This window comes from Bipolaris sorokiniana (assembly GCF_000338995.1).
Source record: "Bipolaris sorokiniana ND90Pr unplaced genomic scaffold COCSAscaffold_5, whole genome shotgun sequence".
In the NCBI taxonomy this organism is placed as follows: domain Eukaryota; kingdom Fungi; phylum Ascomycota; class Dothideomycetes; order Pleosporales; family Pleosporaceae; genus Bipolaris; species Bipolaris sorokiniana.
The window spans coordinates 1,048,175-1,066,326 of NW_006911899.1; the positions used below are offsets into that span (position 1 = coordinate 1,048,175).

At 51.7% G+C, this 18,152-nt stretch overlaps 7 protein-coding genes across 7 annotated transcripts; 2 read left to right on the forward strand and 5 right to left on the reverse strand.

The window, feature by feature from the left end:
* Positions 1-26: 26 nt before the first annotated feature.
* On the reverse strand, positions 27-1,216 carry COCSADRAFT_35697 (uncharacterized protein). Its single transcript, XM_007700193.1, has one exon. It carries the CDS (start codon positions 1,071-1,073, stop codon positions 162-164), a length of 912 nt encoding a protein of 303 aa, XP_007698383.1. The 5' UTR covers positions 1,074-1,216; the 3' UTR covers positions 27-161.
* Positions 1,217-1,364: 148 nt separating this feature from the next.
* COCSADRAFT_180389 (uncharacterized protein) lies at positions 1,365-3,396 on the reverse strand. Its single transcript, XM_007700554.1, has 5 exons — positions 3,164-3,396; positions 3,055-3,111; positions 2,768-3,004; positions 2,229-2,717; positions 1,365-2,181 (listed from the first exon to the last, which is right to left on the reverse strand). The coding sequence occupies exons 1-5, from the start codon at positions 3,248-3,250 to the stop codon at positions 1,564-1,566; spliced, it is 1,488 nt and encodes a 495-aa protein (XP_007698744.1). The 5' UTR covers positions 3,251-3,396; the 3' UTR covers positions 1,365-1,563.
* Positions 3,397-3,737: 341 nt separating this feature from the next.
* Positions 3,738-5,818, reverse strand: COCSADRAFT_189427 (uncharacterized protein; the record flags this gene model as incomplete). Its single annotated transcript, XM_007700555.1, has 5 exons — positions 3,738-4,307; positions 4,376-5,076; positions 5,161-5,287; positions 5,458-5,631; positions 5,726-5,818. 5 exons carry the CDS (start codon positions 5,816-5,818, stop codon positions 4,149-4,151), a joined length of 1,254 nt encoding a protein of 417 aa, XP_007698745.1. The 3' UTR covers positions 3,738-4,148.
* A 939-nt stretch (positions 5,819-6,757) lies between these two features.
* COCSADRAFT_354939 (uncharacterized protein) lies at positions 6,758-7,980 on the forward strand (the record flags this gene model as incomplete). Its single annotated transcript, XM_007700556.1, has 2 exons — positions 6,758-6,991; positions 7,015-7,980. Coding segments are annotated over 2 exons (1,200 nt in total), but the record flags the coding sequence as incomplete, so codon positions are not given.
* A 1,060-nt stretch (positions 7,981-9,040) lies between these two features.
* On the reverse strand, positions 9,041-10,569 carry COCSADRAFT_308274 (uncharacterized protein). Its single transcript, XM_007700557.1, has 7 exons — positions 10,421-10,569; positions 10,278-10,358; positions 10,190-10,221; positions 10,018-10,135; positions 9,762-9,958; positions 9,350-9,671; positions 9,041-9,266 (listed from the first exon to the last, which is right to left on the reverse strand). Exons 1-7 carry the CDS (start codon positions 10,494-10,496, stop codon positions 9,169-9,171), a joined length of 924 nt encoding a protein of 307 aa, XP_007698747.1. The 5' UTR covers positions 10,497-10,569; the 3' UTR covers positions 9,041-9,168.
* A 682-nt stretch (positions 10,570-11,251) lies between these two features.
* COCSADRAFT_308311 (uncharacterized protein) lies at positions 11,252-13,406 on the reverse strand. Its single transcript, XM_007700558.1, has 4 exons — positions 13,131-13,406; positions 12,895-13,074; positions 11,455-12,845; positions 11,252-11,403 (listed from the first exon to the last, which is right to left on the reverse strand). The coding sequence occupies exons 1-4, from the start codon at positions 13,240-13,242 to the stop codon at positions 11,329-11,331; spliced, it is 1,758 nt and encodes a 585-aa protein (XP_007698748.1). The 5' UTR covers positions 13,243-13,406; the 3' UTR covers positions 11,252-11,328.
* Positions 13,407-14,404: 998 nt separating this feature from the next.
* COCSADRAFT_139894 (uncharacterized protein) lies at positions 14,405-17,288 on the forward strand. The gene is made up of 5 exons (XM_007700559.1): positions 14,405-14,772; positions 14,836-16,029; positions 16,097-16,259; positions 16,322-16,663; positions 16,727-17,288. The coding sequence occupies exons 1-5, from the start codon at positions 14,596-14,598 to the stop codon at positions 16,936-16,938; spliced, it is 2,088 nt and encodes a 695-aa protein (XP_007698749.1). The 5' UTR covers positions 14,405-14,595; the 3' UTR covers positions 16,939-17,288.
* Positions 17,289-18,152: the final 864 nt, after the last annotated feature.

Sequence of the window (18,152 nt, forward strand, 5' to 3'; positions counted from 1 at the left end):
AAGACAGACAAATGAAACTCTGAATACTCTAATCTTGGCTTCGTGTTCAACAGACATGTCTTCGTTGCGATCTAAAGATAATATATCTAGTAAATGGAGGCAATCTATATCTAACCTATGTTCTTTCGCTCTATGGACGTCATCCCCAAAAGCAAACACTCTCAAAGATGAAACTTAGCCTCATGCTCCCCCACCACAGGATTCTTATTAAAATGTCCCATAATATCTTCCAAATCATCCTCCTCCTTCGCGCCCTCCTGCTCCCAAAGCACCTCCCTAATAAACCCCACCAACGCATTCACACTCGCCTTCTGCGTACTCGGCAAAAAATGGCCCCCAGGATGATACACGACGTACTTGTCCTCTTTCCTCTTACACCGCTCCACCAGCGCCAGACTCCTCGCCTCCTCAATCACCACATCCTGTGTCCCCAGAAAATGCAAGATCGGGGTCTCAATCTCCGGTTCGTAAAACGCCATGTACTGCGATGTCGGTGTGCTGCCATCTTGCTGTGGGGGTGGAATCGCCGCAAATCCGCTGTATGAAACTGCGAATTTGAGCGGTGGATGGATGTTCCCCTCGAAGGAGGCGGGGAACGGGATTCCGGTACCAGCAGCGTGCTGCGCATCAAATGCTTCCTTGCGCTTGGGTTCCAGCAACGACGCCACCATGGCTGTTGCGGCTGCGCCCTGGGAAAATCCGACTACGCCATCGAACGGACCCTGGTCTTTTAGGATGGAGGCAATATGCGCGAACCCTTCGTCTAGCCCGTCAAAAAGGTAGGAGCCGTCGCTGGTGCTGCGTTTGCGCCACCAGGCCCAGGCGTCGATTTCTTCGTCGGCGTCCGGGGCGGAGGTGCGGTCGGTGACGGCGCCGGTGATGAGGGAGAAGTCGGTGGGTGTGAGGCGGATCGGGGCGGTGGGGTAGACGAGTTCGATGCCTTTGGGGAAGGCTTTGTTGAGGGTTTTGCGGAGAGCGCCTGTTTTGGCTTGGAATAAAGGTCCGGATTGCGTGTAGCCGTGCAGCATTAGGATCTTAATCGGCCGGTTGGGCGGGGGCGCGGCGGCGGCCATGGTGCGCCAGTGGGAACGAACGCGGAGATTGGTGCGTGTGTAGAGGCGAGGGTCTGCGAGGGAGAGAAGGTGCTGCAGGCGCATACAGTGGCTACAATTGGGATAATTAGAGTCAGCGAGAAGGTCTGCGTACTAGTTAGTATGTAAAGGCGTTGTACTTCGGTAAGTACCCCGGATGCGGGACGTTCGAGATACCGCGGCTCTGTCGTGGCCTAGCGCGAAAGGGTAGGCCTAAGTTTGATGTCATTCCTCAAGACGAACCGCATCACCGCAACATCGAAACTGAAAGCACTCAAGGACTGCCTGGTTTGATCAGATGTCTATTATACATACGCAAATCGCGCAGAACCTTGATAGCTCGGCAATATCTAGACTAATCATAACCCTTCTTCATGTATCATGAGTGGTAAGCATAACGAAGTCGATACACAAGTATCTGCCAGTCGGCACGTCTGAAGCGATTGCCGATAGTCAAAGACCTTTACGACCCTTATTTCGCCTTGCCCTTAGCCGCCTTGCTCTTGTCCACCTTTGTTGGCTGAATGCGCGCCATCATCTCTTCCTTGGTGATGAGGTGGTCAACGCGCTCAAGAAGACCCAACAAGCTCTTCATATTACTGCTCCACTCGTTCAACACGTCGTCGGCATCCCGGGGCCTCGAGAATGTGACAATGCGAGCGGGACGGTCGATCTTGGCGTAGATAGTCTTTGCAGACACCAGCTCGCTGATGTTCTTCTCTGTTTCGTCTTCGGTCAAATCTAGCAGCTCGGTGAGGCGCGGGATCTGGATACGTGTGTAGTATTTTGCCACAACGCGGACATTGTGCTCAATGACGCGCTTTCGCAGATCCTGCCACCGCTGGAATGCCTTTGGATCATCTGAGTCGCCTTTTTCAGCGTCAAAGACATCTGTCTCGGTGAGGTGAGGGCCGAACTGCTTGGCTACCATTGGCCACCTCATGAGCTCAGGCACAGTGAAGAGTTTCACCAATTGTGCGTCTTGTGGGATTTGAGAGTTTCGCGAGTCGCGCTGGATACGGTGAATGAGGTCGGACTGCTCGTTGTCGTACGGAGCGAGGATGATGAAGTAGATGACGCGTTGAAGAATCTGTAGGGTCAGCATTTGTCCAAACGTCAAAGAGGGGCGCCGCATACCGCCCGAAGCTTGGCTGGGTCTTCTTCAACGGCCTCTGTGTCTAGTACTTGGCGGTAGTGCTTGCAGACATCGAGGTACTTGTCGTCGTGCTTCGCCAGGAGGATCTGTTGCTCATAGTACATGAGCTTAAGATCCGTTACGTCATCCTCTGGCTCAATCGGAGGATCATCTACGCTTCGGTTCTTCTCCTTCTCCTCGCGCTCCTTCTGCTCCTTCTCTAGCTGCTCAGGCGTCTTCTTCGGTTTTCGTGCAAAGTATCGTGTGCTGATCTTCCTACTGAGAATACCAGCCTGTGTCCAATCACCCTTCTCTATGCATAGCGCCACTTGTTGTAGGATGAACTCAGTCTTCTCTCGCCGGGTCATGGAGCCGAACGTCTCAACCTGGAGTTCGCAAAGGATGTTTGTCGCAGAGTCGATATCGCCTTGCTCCTTCTTGATGTTGGAAAGTATACGTGTTACCCGCGCTCGCTCGACTTCAACAAAGATCTAATAACGCGTTAGCAGTGTCGAGTGTGTCATCTATTATCGCTGCTTACCTTGCCCTCGGTGACAGTGCGCAGTGTTTCGATGACCGACAGCTTTGTCTCCAGATTTGGTGTCTCATCCAAGAATCCCATGACAATCTGCACCATTTTGGTGGTCGCTTGCTTGAGCTGTCCATGCTTCTTTGAAAGGAGCAGGACCTGCTCGTTCATCAAGTTCCAATCCTTTGCATTCTTTGCTATTGTGACGATGGCAATGATGACTCTGGAAGTAGAGGCGAGATCGGAAGCCTAGATCGTATTAGAACTTGCTTATGCGCGCGAGATATGTGCGGGTCTACCTGGCGAGTCTGCTTCTCGAGTGCGAGCAGCTTATCAATTCCAGCTTGGGGACTGCTCTAAACAACTGCATTAGCTTTTGCCGGATAATAAAATGATTGTCCAACATACAGAAGCTAGCTTCTCCGCCTCTGGAATTGCCGCATCGACCTCCTTGGTAAAGTCCTTGTCGGCCTTGAGCACCTCTCCGGCAGACATGGTGGCGGGGTCGTGATGTTACTTGTTCTGAGTGCTGGTTTACTTGTTCACTCTCGGACAAAGCAGTCGCGGCGAATACGAGGAAGCTATCGAAAGAACAGAGAGGTGGGATGAAGCCGCGTTGTGTTGTTTGGTTTGGTGTTGCGGTTGTCAGTGATGTAGAGAGATCCACGGCTAGCGCTTGGACCACCCGCCGCTAGTACGGTTGAACCATACACCGACGACCCCCGTCTTCACGATGTGTTCCGTCCAGCTCTAAAGATTTTTCAACCTGCACACTCTTTACTAACTTTCTCATTTACACTTCAATCAAACTCATAGTACGTTCTTTCAATCTACGTTATGTAAACTTCTGTTATATATGTTCTACCGCGGTGGCGAATAATCACACGCCCAGATCCTCACTTAAGACGTGATTCTAGTGTCGTAAACCCACCTCCTATCTATGGGAGACGACAGGGGTTTGGAGCATAGGCTACCGGGGTTGACCGTACTTGCATCAACCTCCATATAGCCCCTCGTTTACAAACTCCTCACGTCTCATTGCGATGTAGCCTACATAGGACATTCAATAGCCCAGTAACATTCGCAGCTAAGCTCCACTTCTCTTTCAAGCTATCAAGAGCTGATTGCTATACTGTTAAATAGCTACTCATTTGACGGATAGTCGGATTTGTAGTGTCCTGATACCCATTTCTAGTACATGACTTTTCCCACTAGTCCACTCCGGAATCTCCATCTGTCACTCCATCGGGACGATCCTCTCATACATCATTACACCATTTTTTTGTAATTCCATTCCTTTCCACAACTTTCTCCAGAAGTCATGTGTCGTTTCCTAGATTGAACGAGCAATGGGCAATCATTTCTCCACGGAGCCTTCAATCCTCTTTTCATGTTAGATAGAGTCATGACGGAGAAGCTTTTCCTCGCGGTCGTATGGTAACGAGATGTCACTTTTTTCTAATTTAGGCTCCGATCCCCTCGCAAAAAATACAGCGGTAGGACTGGACGCATATACAGGCTGCAGTGTTGGAGGTGGAGTGGCGACGGTGGACTGGGGCTCGTGGGTCGTGGTGGCACAGCATGTTCATATGCTTGCGGTTGTGTTGATGTGTATCGCACCTTTTTCTGTGAGTCTGATGTTGAGGCATGAGATTCTTTTGTCTTGAGGTTTCGTATCCTTTTGGTGAGGTTGGCAAAAAACCCATTGTCATGCTTGTTAGAGTAATCCATCCGATTTACATTTTGTTTCATCCACTTTTGCGCGCCTTCAATTTGCCTCTGCTTCTCTTCATTGTGGGCAGGGATAGGGTTAGCTATCAGGAATTCTTTACTGAAATTCTCAAATTTTTGCGATCTTTTAATCTTCGTTCTCCCGGACACGAGAGGCCTTTGTGCTTGCTCAAATAAGCGGATATCATCAGTTGTGGGATACATTTGTTTTGGAAGATCACCACGAGCGGTTTCGCGCGCCGATGTACGCTGAGGGACCGTTGGCCTATCAGAAAGATTTGGGATAACTATCGGGGGTGCAGCAGTGCGCATGGACGATCCTGGTTGAGTATTTGTTTCATTTACTCTCATCGGCACCGTCTGTGTCCATTGTGCCGAAGCTTCTGTAATCCTATCAACAGTCGTAAACTCTTGATTGGAAGCGTTTTCAGTGCGATTAGTTGTACTTCCAGTGAGGTCTTTGCGTGTTTGCGACTGTAGGGCGCGATTGCCCTTGATCCAAGGGTGATTAAGTGCTTGAGCGGCAGTTGGTCTCCGCAAAGGATCCGCTTGTAGTAGAGAGCGAACAAAGTCGATTGCGTCGACACTTGCTGATGATCACTTCAAAGCACCGTCCGGAAAGGGCATGCTGTGTTTCTGGTAGATGAGCAGCTGTTCGATACACGAAAACGTACTCTGTCCCGTTAGACCACATGCTATCGTCTCCCCTAAGCACCATATATCAACTCGAAACGGGTCTGCATCGTTTGGTCGACCCAAAAAAGGTGCCCAATGGTCTCTGGAGCCATGAAGCTTGGAGTACTACGTATGGTAGTCGATCTTGAAGAAAGATCGCCGTGTCGACTAAGACCGAGATCGTCAAGCACAGCCCACCATGCATCGTCTTTTGGGGGTTTGCGATGTACCACGATATTCTACAAATTGTCTTAGTTTTATTTCAATACGATCGTTGCTACCTTTTTGGTACTTACAGCAGGTTTTAGGTCTCGATGGGCGATTTTGTTTCCGTGCATCTGGACTAATCCCTGGAGTACTTGCAGAGCAATCGCTCTAGCACTTTCTTCCGGTAAAACTCCATAGCTTTTCAGATGCTTTCTAAGGTCCAGATACTTGCAGTACTCCATACAGATATAGCCAGCCATCGTCTTGATACCAACCATATGATCTCACAAAGTAGCGTGAATACTGCGCTGAACATCACTGACCTGTACCAAAAATCCCCTCACACGTATGACTTACTCTCGGCTGCGCAAATTTGGCTAATGCCTCGAGCTCACGTACGTATCTTTTGCTATCGTGGTCTTCAGAAGCAAGATCATCGTTGAGGCTCATCTGTTTGACGGCGATCACATCAATGGTGCCGGGCCCTTCAATCTTTTGCTGCAAAAAGACGGTGCCGTCGCCTCAGCGACCGAGGGCCCTCTTGGTCTCCCCGACTTGTGGCGAGGATTCTTCTCGGCATTCGAGTGGCTCGGCGTAGACAGTGATGTTATCATGAATAGTTACCTCTAGTTCTGAATCCCGAACAAGTTCCGGTAAACTGCGTGATTGCATCATTTGAATTCTCGAGCGGCAATGTCGCGAGGTCAGGATTGCAAGATATCCGGCCGTATTCCCTCACAGCTAAAGCGAGCCAGGAAGTTTTCGATGAGTGGAGATATTGGTGCACACCCTGAGGCTGCCAGATGGCAATGTAAATAAGCGTGATTTCAGCTTTGAGTCGACCCAACGTTTCATTCGGGCGCGGCAAACATGGCTGTGTATCCACATCCGCTTCAGCTTTACGGGTAGCAATTTCACGCCTTCAGCCTGCCTCCGACTGCGACAACCTCAGCCTTATTCTGACGTTTACTCCAGAAGTAATTCTGTAATCTGTTCGACATGTCGGCGGAACTTTTGCTAGCGATTCCTCCTACTATCGATCTCTGTCGAAAGTAAGACGTCCTGAGACTACTCCCATAACTATTCTCATGAAACAGATATATTAAGGAAGGGAAACACTTGTGCTCTGCCCTGAGACATGCCAGCGCTCAGGTTTCAGAGCGTTGACTGCGGCTCGACAATAATTAGGTAAGGTTCCTATCCCAGCTCAATTTCCTACAGAGTACCCACCATGTGATGGAAGACGAGCAACGCGAAGTGTACAACCAGACCTTGCAAATTCTCAAAAAAAAACTGGAAGTCGTCATCTAGCTACTGAAGGATCTGTTAAAGCCGCAACTGGGGATTGAGAATGCAACATTATCGCCTACTTATAAGGTTAGCTGGTGGAAATATGGAGTTAAGAAGAGCAGCTTGGATGAAGCAATCAAGGATTTGGAGATATGGCAAGGTTTGGCCCACCAATCCTGGTTTCTGTTACTAAGAATTGCCGATACGCAAGTGGACCAGGCTTTGGCTGCAAGCAGTGGCGCCCGTGAATCTGGCTCTGATACAAATACGAAGACAATGGTCAGTATACGTGCTGCATTACAGCAGAACAGCAGTGGAACCTCTGGAATGTCAGTAGTAGAGCACTTGACTTTGAGCCCAAAGACATAAAGAGCATGGTCGTTCGTTCAGTTCCCATCTGCGATGGCATCGAGGTGGCGACTAGGACGTTTTCACACGGGCCACCCAAGAGGTATATTCTCAACCACATACAGTGTGAGCCTGGTGCGAAGCCGCAAATGCTGAAGCGCAACGTCCGCGATCTTGTGCAGAAGCTTCAGGCCGGCGATCCATACACTTTCGGCTTGTTGAATTGCAAGGGCTTCGTTGCGGAAACAGTCCCAGTGGGATCTGCTGAACTTCTCTCGCTGACGCTGGTCTTTAGAGAGCCTCCAGTGGCACATAATCCTAGAAGCCTACGGGAGATTTTTCTCAATACACCAACATCCACGTCAACTACACGGCGACTCGAAATCGCGCGAGATCTAGCTAGGTCCGTTGGTTATGTGCATACCTTCGGCTTCGTACACAAGAATGTCCGTCCGGAATCGGTCCTTATCTTCGATCATGCCAATAGAGAAGGTATGGCTGCGTTTCTAGTTGGTTTCGAGAACTTTCGACGAGACGAAGGCTGGACGGCGCGGCGAGGCGACGATGTACCGGACAAGAATTTGTACAGGCATCCATCTCGGCAAGGTTTCAGCCCTCACGACGACTACGAGATGCGCCACGATATATACAGTTTGGGAGTGTGCTTGTTGGAAATTGGCCTCTGGAGTAGCTTTGTCGATTACGACCCCACAACCGGGGCGCATAGCCTTTCTCAACTGCTCACAGCCAGGTCTGAGAAAGACAAAATCCTTTTCGTCGCTCTTACTCGATGCCCCCTGCCAGGGAGCATGGGCGATAAGTATGCAGAGATTGTAGAGACCTGTTTGACGTGTCTAGATCCAGATAATGTTGATTTTGGAGATGAAAAGGCATTTGAAGACGAGAATGGAGTCCTTGTTGGCGCTCGCTACATTGAGAAGGTTCTTCTTCGTCTAGGGAAGCTGAGTATGTAGCCCATTGTGTTTGATGTGGGATTCATGGGAATTTCCAACTTGTCAAAGCAATCTCTGTAGCCTCAATTGACTAAATTTTGATACACAAGATTGCAGTTGCCCATCAGAGTGTGTGTTGCAACATGAAACCAAGCAACCACTACCAGACCACCGGCTTTTAGTGCGTTAAGTTGGACGAACATCGGTCAACAGTTTCCGACCACCGCTCTACACTCACCAGTCGTAGTAATCAGTTTTTTAAACCAATACATACTCAATTGAACACTTGTCATCTATACATTGTCTTTCCATGGCCCAGTCAACTCAAACAACCCGCAATCAGATTCCTCGACTTAACCACAAGAGATAACCCCCTTACCCCCATCCCATCCTTCTGACCGCACCCCCCTTTGGAAACTCGCTCCCAAACATACATCCACAGTGCACCCAAGTTACCATACCCATCCCACAAAGTCCCACTCATCCAAAACACACCACCAACAACCCAGCACAGCGACGCAATAGTGTCCAAGAATTGCCCATCACTATTCAGCACCACCAATCAATCCACCGATCCACGTATACTCCCCTTGGAAAACAAAACCCAATACCAAGTTTTCCTTCCGACTCCACAATAATACGCCTCAACCTTACTCCAACTCTCCAAATACTCTGTTTTCTCAAAATACTCACCCCGGTTTTACATCAAACCAAAGTGATACACCCCCCGTCCACAAATCTCCATTCCAAGCAGTTCTGACTACAACTTGTAGTACAATCATTCCCATTCCCATCGCCTATCATGTGTAACCGAAGCGCATCACTAAACCCCTCCTCTATGACAAAACCATCAAAAGAAAATTCATAACATTCATATATCATTCTACCTTCCAAACTATTCCTTTCCCGCTTCATCAACCCAGAAAACAAAACAAAAACAAAAAGACTATTCATACACACCCATCTGCATCAAACTAAGCTTCCTAATATCCCTATGCATTCAAGCTGTCTACGCCGCCACCACCACCGCCCCTTGACTGTTCCAACACGCTCCTCTCCACCGCCTCATCCCTCGCCGTCGTATACATAACTGCAGGCTTCTCCGCCTCCGTCACCGCCGCACCCGTGTAAACCGGTTGTTGGGACGAAGCAACGACACCGCGGGGAGTGGAGCGGTCGGCTTCTGGGCCTGTTACTGCTGAAGCTCTGTCATTCCCAGTGCTGGAAGCATAGACAGTGGGGCCGTGAGTGTTTGTGTATGCGTGTTCCTTGCCATGGGTAGTAGTGGAGCTGGCAGCTTGGGCTTGCTTGAAGGATTCAGTTGCGGAGTTGGAGACGGATGAGGCTGTGCCTTTTGCTTGGGAGGAGAGGCCTGCGGCTGTTTGTTTACCTTTTTGCGCCAGCACGTTCCCTTGGTTTGCTACCTCCTGCGCACCCGAACTGATACTGTTTGTAGCTGCGCGGCTAGTTTCCGTGACGGTGTTGGCAAGTTTCTGAGCACCTGTGCTTGCGTCATGGGCGAGCATGCGGCCGTTGTGGGTGGCCGCCGCCGCGAGTTCCTGGGCATTTGTGCCGGCTTCGCGGGCCATTTTGCGGCTGCGTGGGGAGGCGATGAGGGGGGCGGCATAGACTGAAGTTACGGCTAGGACGGCGAGCCAGAAAGGAGGGACTGCTTTGACGAGCCAGTATAGAGCTGTCAGACCGAGGAATGACTGTTGAATGGTAAGCCTGTGGCTCATGTATAAGGTCGATTGTATACCCTATCGGAGATATGTGAAGCAACGGTAAGAGGGACAGCTTACAGCAAATGTCTTTTGTAGGTCTTGGCCAAATATGATCTTTTGAGCCTGAACTGCAGCGTACTGGACAAAGTCATGAATGTCCTTCAGTGTCGCGTTGAGGGTCGGCTCCGGGAACGTCTTGTACTCTTTAGGCCGTAGCTGAGCTGACAGAGAGCGGTTGCCCAACATGCGGCTGGCAGATTCGGTAACTGATACCACTGATGGACTAGTTAGCTCTATACTAAAGTATGATGGGGGTGAACCCGAGAGCACTTACATCCCAGGGCGGTCACTCCACCCTTCAAGGCTATCTGGGTAAGCGGGAGATAGTGTGCACCGAACAGCAGGCTGAGAACGCCGATATAAGAGCCCAGGGTACGGGTCGGATCATTCCACTGCAGATTTGTGTGAGAAGCAGCATATTATGCGGATTCAAAAGATGGACTTACGTTGATGTACTGGTAAAGCGACTCTTGATGGGCTATCGTACGTTAGCATCGCCGTTGTTGTCTTGTGCATCTAGTGATTCTGTCTTACCTATGATCTGCTTCAACGGTCCAGGCTGTGGCTGCGTCGGATGTGCATTCTCTTCCAACGCATGTTGAATTGTCGAAGCAACTGCGCTCATATTGAATGTAAGCAATTGAGATGAAATCAACTGATGGTGCATATAGGCTTACTCTCTGTTGTATCCTGGCCAGGCTGTCGAGCACCTTCGCCTGCTACTGGTACGACGATAACGTTTTGCGTGCTCATAATGAATTTAGTTTGTATCTGAATGGTTCTGCCATCTAGAGCAGAGCACCATTGTTAGATTATATCACACGAGGAACCCAAGGATGCATCATAGTGATTGCATTCAGTGAGGCAACTATGACGATGAAGGTTTGTGACGTTGGCGCAACCACCCGCTAAGGGTAAGCATCCCCTCATGCAATCAATGCGATACTTCAGTCTGATTGACTGCCTTCTGCTTGAGTGATACCACAGTGCGTGATATATGTGAGGAGCAGCGTCTAGAATGCATGGCCCAAGACGTAAGGTTATAAATTTACTTCATGAGCAAATAGGAACAGTATCAAGTGTCACCCTCAATGAAATCAAGCCCGCGGAGAGCTTCAGATATCCCAATGCGTAGGTATGTTGTGATCACTAGCCGCATCCAGATCCACTTCTGTGCATCACCCGTGCCAAGGCTGGCTGTGGCACTTGTCTAACAAGCGGGCAGGCCCACATAGGCCCAGGCCTGCGCTTTCACGTGCAATTACTGTCAGTGATGTCACATGTGTAACGTTCAACACATCTTGACAACGACATAAAACTAAGGTAAGTATTTCCTCATAGACAGCTGGCCCACAAGGGAGTACAAGAATACCTGTTGAAAAGTGTAGTCTTCCCCGCTTGCGCCACACCTAGCTACGACGTGATGTTTTAGCCACAGTGACGGTTGGAAAACGACGATACTTTTATATATATAAATTATGGATATATTGCGAAAATTCTTGTATGATACAAAGAAAATATTGAGGTGCGCTTGCAAGAGATCCGCGTATTCAGGGAAGACGCAAAGCGCGCGTGGAGGTTGTGTTTAGAAGTGGGGGGTGTTGAGTGCCATAAGGCAGAGGAGACCGGAGATAAGACCAGCAATAGGAAGGGTGAGAACCTAAGCCATGTTAGAAAACGACAAAGCAAAAATGAGTTGGAAAAGACGTACCCATCCAGAGAAGATGAAGGCAATCTGGCGCCAGTTCACAGCGCCAAGATCGTAGTTCATCAGAGCAACACCGACGGCTGATCCAGTCAAGCACTGAGTGGTCGACACAGGCAGTCCAAGCCTAGAGGCGAGCAAAACAGTGACAGCAGCACCCAATTCAACCGCAAACCCGCGAGTGGGTGACATTTGGGTAATCTTATTACCAAGCGCACGGACAATGTGGTAGCCGTAGAACCAAAATCCGAGACCAAGCAAGAAACCAGCCACAATTAACATGAAGATGGGAGTCCTTGATCTAGTGGAGACCTCGCCTTCGAGGTAGGTTTGGTACACGGCTGACCAAGGGCCAACAGCGTTGGCTACGTCGTTGGAACCGTGCGCGATGGACATCATCATGGCAGAGATGACTTGGCAGTAGGTCCAAAGATGCTCAACACGCACGTCGTAACGTTTGGCCTTGGAATGGATGGCACGGAGTAGGTCGTTGTCGTGCGTAATGACGTCCATAGAAACACCTCGCAGAAACCCGAATTTGAGATAAGCCCACCACCTTTGGGGGTTGAACCAAGAGAGGGACTTGGCGGGAACAATCCAACGTTCATAAGGCTCGGGCTTCTTCCGGACCAGATTTACAGGAGTATTGGCTGTTTCTTCTACACGTGGCTTCTCCGGGTCACTTGGAAGAGGACCCTCGTTGCTTTGCTTTATCGAGTCCGACGGGGATCCATCGCCAAGCTTTTTCATGCTTTCGTCTTGGGTAGAGTCTTTGGCAGTATCCCTGTTCTGGTGTGTTCCGGCACGAACCTGGCCATAGGCGTCGGCATAGTAATCAGTAACGTATTCTTCGCCCTTTCCAGGCCAAAAGAGATGTGTGTCTTCTTTGAGAAGCATGGGGCCAAGAACGACGTGCCAAATGCGGACGCGGGGGTCCTTCATGACCAACTTGCGTTTGAAAAATGGAACGAAGAAGATGTAGCAGATTACCAGACACCCAAAAAAGACACCAAGGATGATACCCACGGCTCTTCCGGCGCCAAACTCTTCGAGTGATGGTGCAGTAGGGGCTTCCACAACAATGAAGAGGGCAAGGAGAGCTCCCGTCATGGCGAAGTAGAAAGGAATAAAGCGCATGGCATTCTTGAACGGATCCTTTCGTTCGAGAACCAAGTACTTTACTGTACCAAAAATTATGGCTGAGAAGGCAGCAGCAATTAATGGTGCAATGACCCAGGAGGCGGCGACTTGTGATAGGGAGCCATCTTCCCAGGCCCACTTGGCATCGGTCTGACTTGCAAAGCCGGCTCCAACGATGGCGCCGACAACGGTCTGAGTAGTGGAAACAGGCATGCCTAGCTTTGTAGCAACGATCAACCAGAAGGCACTGCCAACCTCTGTCGATTGTTAGCCCGGTGTTTTGCAGTTGCTGGTGTATGTCCTTACCAGCACAGCCCATGACCAGCATGAGTGCCCCTGGATGGCCCACGAAGCGATCGACGTTGATGATACCATTCTTGATGGTCGAAGTGACACGGGCGCCGAGCGCAACAGCACCGACGAACTCTGTGACAATGGCAAGTGGTCCAACTTGAGCCATTGTTAATGTTCGTGCCGCAACAGAGGCTGTTTTGATGGTCAGTCGGCATGCTTGGCGTGAGCATGAGCCTGTTGTTACTCACTAGCATAGGCGTTGGCGACATCATTGGCGCCGTTGCCAAAGGCAGAAAATACAAAAGCGATGGTGGTGATTGCAAGAATCCAATCGTATTTTGCTGTCACTGGAGACGCCATCTTTATTGTGAAGCTGTGAGCTTGTGCTTGAGTAGTTCTGAAACGCTGGGAGCTCAGTCAACTTTATATGGCAGTTATCTGCGTCGAGCATGCAGGACAGGAAAAGCCAAGTCGATGCGACATGGAGAACGACAAGAGGCGCCGAGGATAGCAGAATGGGCGCCGAGTGCCAGATTGCTGGTTATATCGAAGTTCTGGGGTCTTCAGCCATTTGAGTCGACTTTCGGAATTGTGTCTCCGCTGGTGGAGAGGTTCCGCCAAGTACATAAGATGTGCCTAGAGTTTCCGCTCTCTTGTCTTCGCCTTGGGGGTTGCTCAGGTTGCAAACTCTAATGACCAATGAGAGGTGGCCATTGAAGCACGCGTGTGGGTAGTTGGATACTGAGCTTTCGCACGTGTGAAAGAATCCGGCATTCTCCCGTTGCTGTTGGTCTTGTTGGGTGCGGTTTGAGTGCGATCGTGTTGCGGTGTGGTGCAAACGGAAGAATCAATAGTTGGTGCCAAGAGCCAATGGGATGGCGAAATGACACGGCGGCAGCCGCTGTGATACTCCATTGAAAGGAGAGAAGAATTGGCATTGCAGTTACGTGGCGAGGGACTCGTGCTATGTTCGCATAGGCGTATCGTGAGCGCCTCGGAAACGATGACTGTTGTCGAGGGTCACGTGTTCTGTGCTGCGGGCAGCCCAGCAACGCTAGCAACGCTTGCCAGGGAGGTCCGGGGTAATAAGTACTTAGGTTGGGATGATGGGATCTCCCGAATATGTATGTACAGAGTCTTTTGGGTCCGGCAGCTGCAGCAAGTGCCGAACCCAATTTCATACATACATATGCATCATGCGTATATGAGCATCATATACATGCCCTTACTGGCCCTGTGGTGGTGTGGCAGCTGGGGGAGCTTGAGGCGCTCACCTGAGATGGGTTGCGTCATCTCCCATGTCACTTTGTTGGGGCGCGGCGGATAGGGCGAAAGCCAGGGGACAACAATGAGGCGAGCAAAGGCGCACGGCGAGAGCGAGTGAAGGCGGATGCAGCCAGGCCAGTGCAGGAGAGTAACTGCCAGCAAAAATGAAATGGCGTCAGTGAAGAGACGAGCGACGGACGGGTCGGCTGGACAATTGTCGGTTCTGGCGTGGGCGGCTTCCCCACGCTCGCTCTCTCGCTGTAAGATACCCCCGCCAATGGGTCGCTGTTAAAAATTACCTAGCTTATTACCTCCGAGCTCGCAACCTGGCCGCCAGCTTTGCTCCTCGGACGGCGTGCCGGTCGACTCACCACACGCTCCCCAGGGTCAACCTTCTTCTTCACCGACCTCTGCGGCTCTTCTCGAGGCCAATTGCACTCGCTCGCCATGGCCACCGTCAAGGAAGAAGTGCGCGAGGTGCTCCTCGGCTCCACCGAGGAGCCCCAGCTGTCGCAGCTCACGCGCGCCGCCTTTATGAAGCACGCCCAAAAAGACGAGTCGGGCGAATACTACCTCAACGAGGACCAATTCATCACGGCCGTTGCCCCCGAAGGCGAAGACTACGTAAGCAGCCGGCAGGTGCAGTCGTGCGTCAAATAGTCCCACTAACGCCGCGCCCGCTTCTAGCACAAGATCAAGCGATATCAGTATGGCATTCTCTTTCAGGTGGCCGACCGCGACCAGAAGGGCAAGGTCAGCATCCATGACTGGTCCGTCTTCCAGAATCTGCTTGCAAAGCCCGACGCCGAGTACGAGGTCGTCTTCCGCTTCTTTGATAGGCGGCGCACCGGCTACATTGACTTTGATGAGTTCTACCAGACATGGAAGGCACACAAGACCGAGGACAGTCTGCCCTTTGACTGGGAGGGCCAGTGGGCGGCGCTGTACATTGGCTCCAAGAAGCACAGGCACACGATGACGTATCCCCAGTTTGCCCAATTGCTGCGTGGACTGCAGGGCGAGCGGGTGCGTCAGGGCTTCACTTACTTTGACCGCAACCAGGATGGCTTCATTGAGCCTGAAGACTTTCAGCGCATAATACGCGAGACTGCAAGTCACAAGCTGTCCGACTACCTGCTCGAGAACCTGCCTACATTATGCAACATTTCAGTAGGGAGCAAAATCTCATACGCCAATGTGCGCGCTTTCCAGAACGTCATTCAACAGATGGACATGATTGAGCTTGTTATCCGCAACGCCGTGCAAAAGAGCCCCGACGGCAAGATTACCCGCACCGACTTCCTCAACGAGGCAGCTCGCATAAGCCGCTTCAACCTCTACACGCCCATGGAAGCAGACATTCTGTTCCACTTTGCTGGCTTGGACGAGTCGTCTGGCCGACTCGGCCTGCGAGACTTTGCTCGCGTGCTCGACCCGTCGTGGCACAAGATAGGGTCTCTGGCCGGGGCAGCAGTTGCTGATGCAGGACAAAAGGTGTTTGCGAGTACAAAGTCAATATGGCACGACGTGCTGGAGTCTGTGCACCATTTTGCGCTGGGATCTCTAGCTGGTGCGTTTGGTGCATTTATGGTGTACCCTATTGATCTGGTCAAGACGAGGATGCAGAACCAGAGAAGCTCTGGTGTTGGTCAAGTGCTGTACAAGAACTCGCTCGACTGCGCCAAAAAGGTCATCAAGAACGAGGGATTCAAGGGCCTCTACTCGGGTGTGCTTCCCCAGCTTGTGGGTGTAGCGCCGGAGAAGGCCATCAAGCTCACAGTCAACGATCTGGTGCGAGGCAAGCTGACGGACAAGTCAACGGGGCAGATCAAGTTTACTTCTGAGATGTTGGCGGGTGGCACTGCGGGTGCCTGTCAAGTGGTAAGTGATGGTGGAGTTGTCGCGCAGGGGTTTGTAGAGGCGGACGGGCTAACGTGGCACACTGCAGGTATTTACCAACCCGCTGGAGATTGTCAAGATTCGGTTACAAGTTCAGGGTGAACTGTCCAAGAACGTCGAGGGTGTTCCGCGGCGGTCAGCCATGTGGATTGTGCGGAATCTGGGTCTTGTGGGCCTATACAAGGGCGCCAGCGCGTGTCTGTTGCGTGACGGTAGGTGTTTGTGGTGGTGGTGTTGAGGTCGAGGCCATGACTGACGAATAGTTTTTTTCTAGTCCCCTTCTCGGCCATTTACTTTCCTACCTACAGTCATTTGAAGAAGGACTTTTTCGGCGAGAGCCCACAAAAGTCGCTTGGAGTTTTGCAGATGTTGACTGCGGGCGCCATGGCGGGTATGCCAGCGGCGTACTTTACCACGCCATGCGACGTGATCAAGACGAGGCTGCAGGTGGAGGCGCGCAAGGGCGAGGTTGCATATACTGGGCTGCGACACGCGGCGGCGACCATCTGGAAGGAAGAAGGCTTCAAGGCGTTCTTCAAGGGCGGGCCGGCGCGCATTATGCGGTCGTCTCCGCAGTTTGGCTTTACGCTGGCCGGGTACGAGGTTCTGCAGCGAGGTAAGTGGGCGCGTAGAGGCGACGGCGGGGGTTGAGGCTCGAAGAAAGCTAACAAGAGGACAGCACTGCCGATGCCGGGATCATCGCAGGCAGACGCGTCGAGCCTGGAGCCATCAATGGGCCTGGAAGAGGCAAAGGCACCGTTGCCGTACCTCCGCAGCCGCAATGCACTCAAGGTGATCTTAGACCTGGACGAGAATTTTGGACGTCCCAAGCTGGCCAAGGATGCAAAGTTTGCGGGGATTCCCGGATTTGGCAGGCGACCGGAGGCTTAGAGCTGGGGTTGGGGCTGGGGCGTGGGCGGTCAGTGGAGTGGAGTGGAGTGGCATGAGGGCGGCACGGCGAGGACAATGGATACATGTGTATAGTGGGTAAGTAGTAGTAGTGTAGAGGCGAGAAGATGCAGGGAGTAACAGGTTTAGTCTACATGATGATAAACAGTAGATGGGTAGATGGATACATGATACAATACATGGATACATAGTCGCGGGCCAGGCAGGGCAGGGCAGGGCAGGGCGGCGGCTGTTGCATGTTTCGTTCTTGTTCTGCAGGTGCGTGTACATGGACTAACTACTACTACTACTACTACTACTACTACTACTACTACTACTACTACTACTACTACTACTACTACTACTACTACTACTACTACTACTACTACATGATTACGCGCCAGGGAGCGGCAAAGGAAGAAGATTGTGGAATAGGGCCGATGCAGGTGGTCGGAGCCGCGCCTTTTCTCTGCTGTTCCTTTTGTTCCTCTTTTTTGCTGCTCGGCACAGGTGATTTTGGTTTTCCTGCGGGCTACACTACTGGCGAACCCCGTGGAGAGGGCCAGAGCTGGGGGAGAATGCAGTGTGGGGTCCTGGGCAGGCTAGCGGCTGCAAAAGCGGGGGAGAGGACGCTCGGGCGAAACTTTTGGCCCTGCTGGGGCATCTTGGGGCTGGTTGGTGGGAGAGCCTCAACTGTGGATTGGGCTGGCCATCCTGCTGGCGGATTGGCGGGTCGGCGGGTTGGCCTGCTGGCTGGCTGGCTGGCTGGCTGCCCGGCTGCGCCTCTTCGCCCGCCTGCCCACGCACAAGCAGCCAGCCAGCCAGCGACGATGCCGTTACCGTTGCTATTGCTGCCACTGCGGTTACTATTCCTGCCCATCATCCTCCTCCTGCCCCGACTCCTACCATTGTTGCCACTCTGTCGTTCGTGCCGCCCACCTGTTCCCTTCACCTCTCTCTTCCTGCTTCACTCGCTCGCGGTTATTAGCCCGTCCCTTGCGACCCGACTTGCGCCCTTTCCCACTCCATGCAGGGCAGCCCGTCCACTCAATCCAGTCAACAACCGCCCACTACCACCACCACCACAACCCCCCGCAATCAGCCTCCTCCCCATCTAGCCCACCCCGTCCCTCACATGTCCTGACCACCACTACCCACCACCACTACTACTACTACCCACCACTGCACCATCGCCGCCAGAACCCCATCACTGCAAC

Coding starts and splice junctions, on each gene's coding strand:
- COCSADRAFT_308274 (XM_007700557.1), bottom strand. CDS start 10,496: ATGAGCACGCAAAACGTTATCGTCGTACCAGTAGCAGGCGAAGGTGCT. Junction 10,222..10,277: donor ACCGTTGAAGCAGATCATAG/GTAAGACAGAAT, acceptor AACGTACGATAG/CCCATCAAGAGTCGCTTTAC. Junction 9,672..9,761: donor ACCTACAAAAGACATTTGCT/GTAAGCTGTCCC, acceptor ACCATTCAACAG/TCATTCCTCGGTCTGACAGC.
- COCSADRAFT_308311 (XM_007700558.1), bottom strand. CDS start 13,242: ATGGCGTCTCCAGTGACAGCAAAATACGATTGGATTCTTGCAATCACC. Junction 13,075..13,130: donor TGTCGCCAACGCCTATGCTA/GTGAGTAACAAC, acceptor CCATCAAAACAG/CCTCTGTTGCGGCACGAACA. Junction 11,404..11,454: donor CCTTCATCTTCTCTGGATGG/GTACGTCTTTTC, acceptor AACATGGCTTAG/GTTCTCACCCTTCCTATTGC.
- COCSADRAFT_180389 (XM_007700554.1), bottom strand. CDS start 3,250: ATGTCTGCCGGAGAGGTGCTCAAGGCCGACAAGGACTTTACCAAGGAG. Junction 2,718..2,767: donor GCACTGTCACCGAGGGCAAG/GTAAGCAGCGAT, acceptor ACGCGTTATTAG/ATCTTTGTTGAAGTCGAGCG. Junction 2,182..2,228: donor ACCCAGCCAAGCTTCGGGCG/GTATGCGGCGCC, acceptor CTGACCCTACAG/ATTCTTCAACGCGTCATCTA.
- COCSADRAFT_139894 (XM_007700559.1), top strand. CDS start 14,596: ATGGCCACCGTCAAGGAAGAAGTGCGCGAGGTGCTCCTCGGCTCCACC. Junction 16,260..16,321: donor CGCGTGTCTGTTGCGTGACG/GTAGGTGTTTGT, acceptor GTTTTTTTCTAG/TCCCCTTCTCGGCCATTTAC. Junction 16,664..16,726: donor GTACGAGGTTCTGCAGCGAG/GTAAGTGGGCGC, acceptor ACAAGAGGACAG/CACTGCCGATGCCGGGATCA.
- COCSADRAFT_35697 (XM_007700193.1), bottom strand. CDS start 1,073: ATGGCCGCCGCCGCGCCCCCGCCCAACCGGCCGATTAAGATCCTAATG.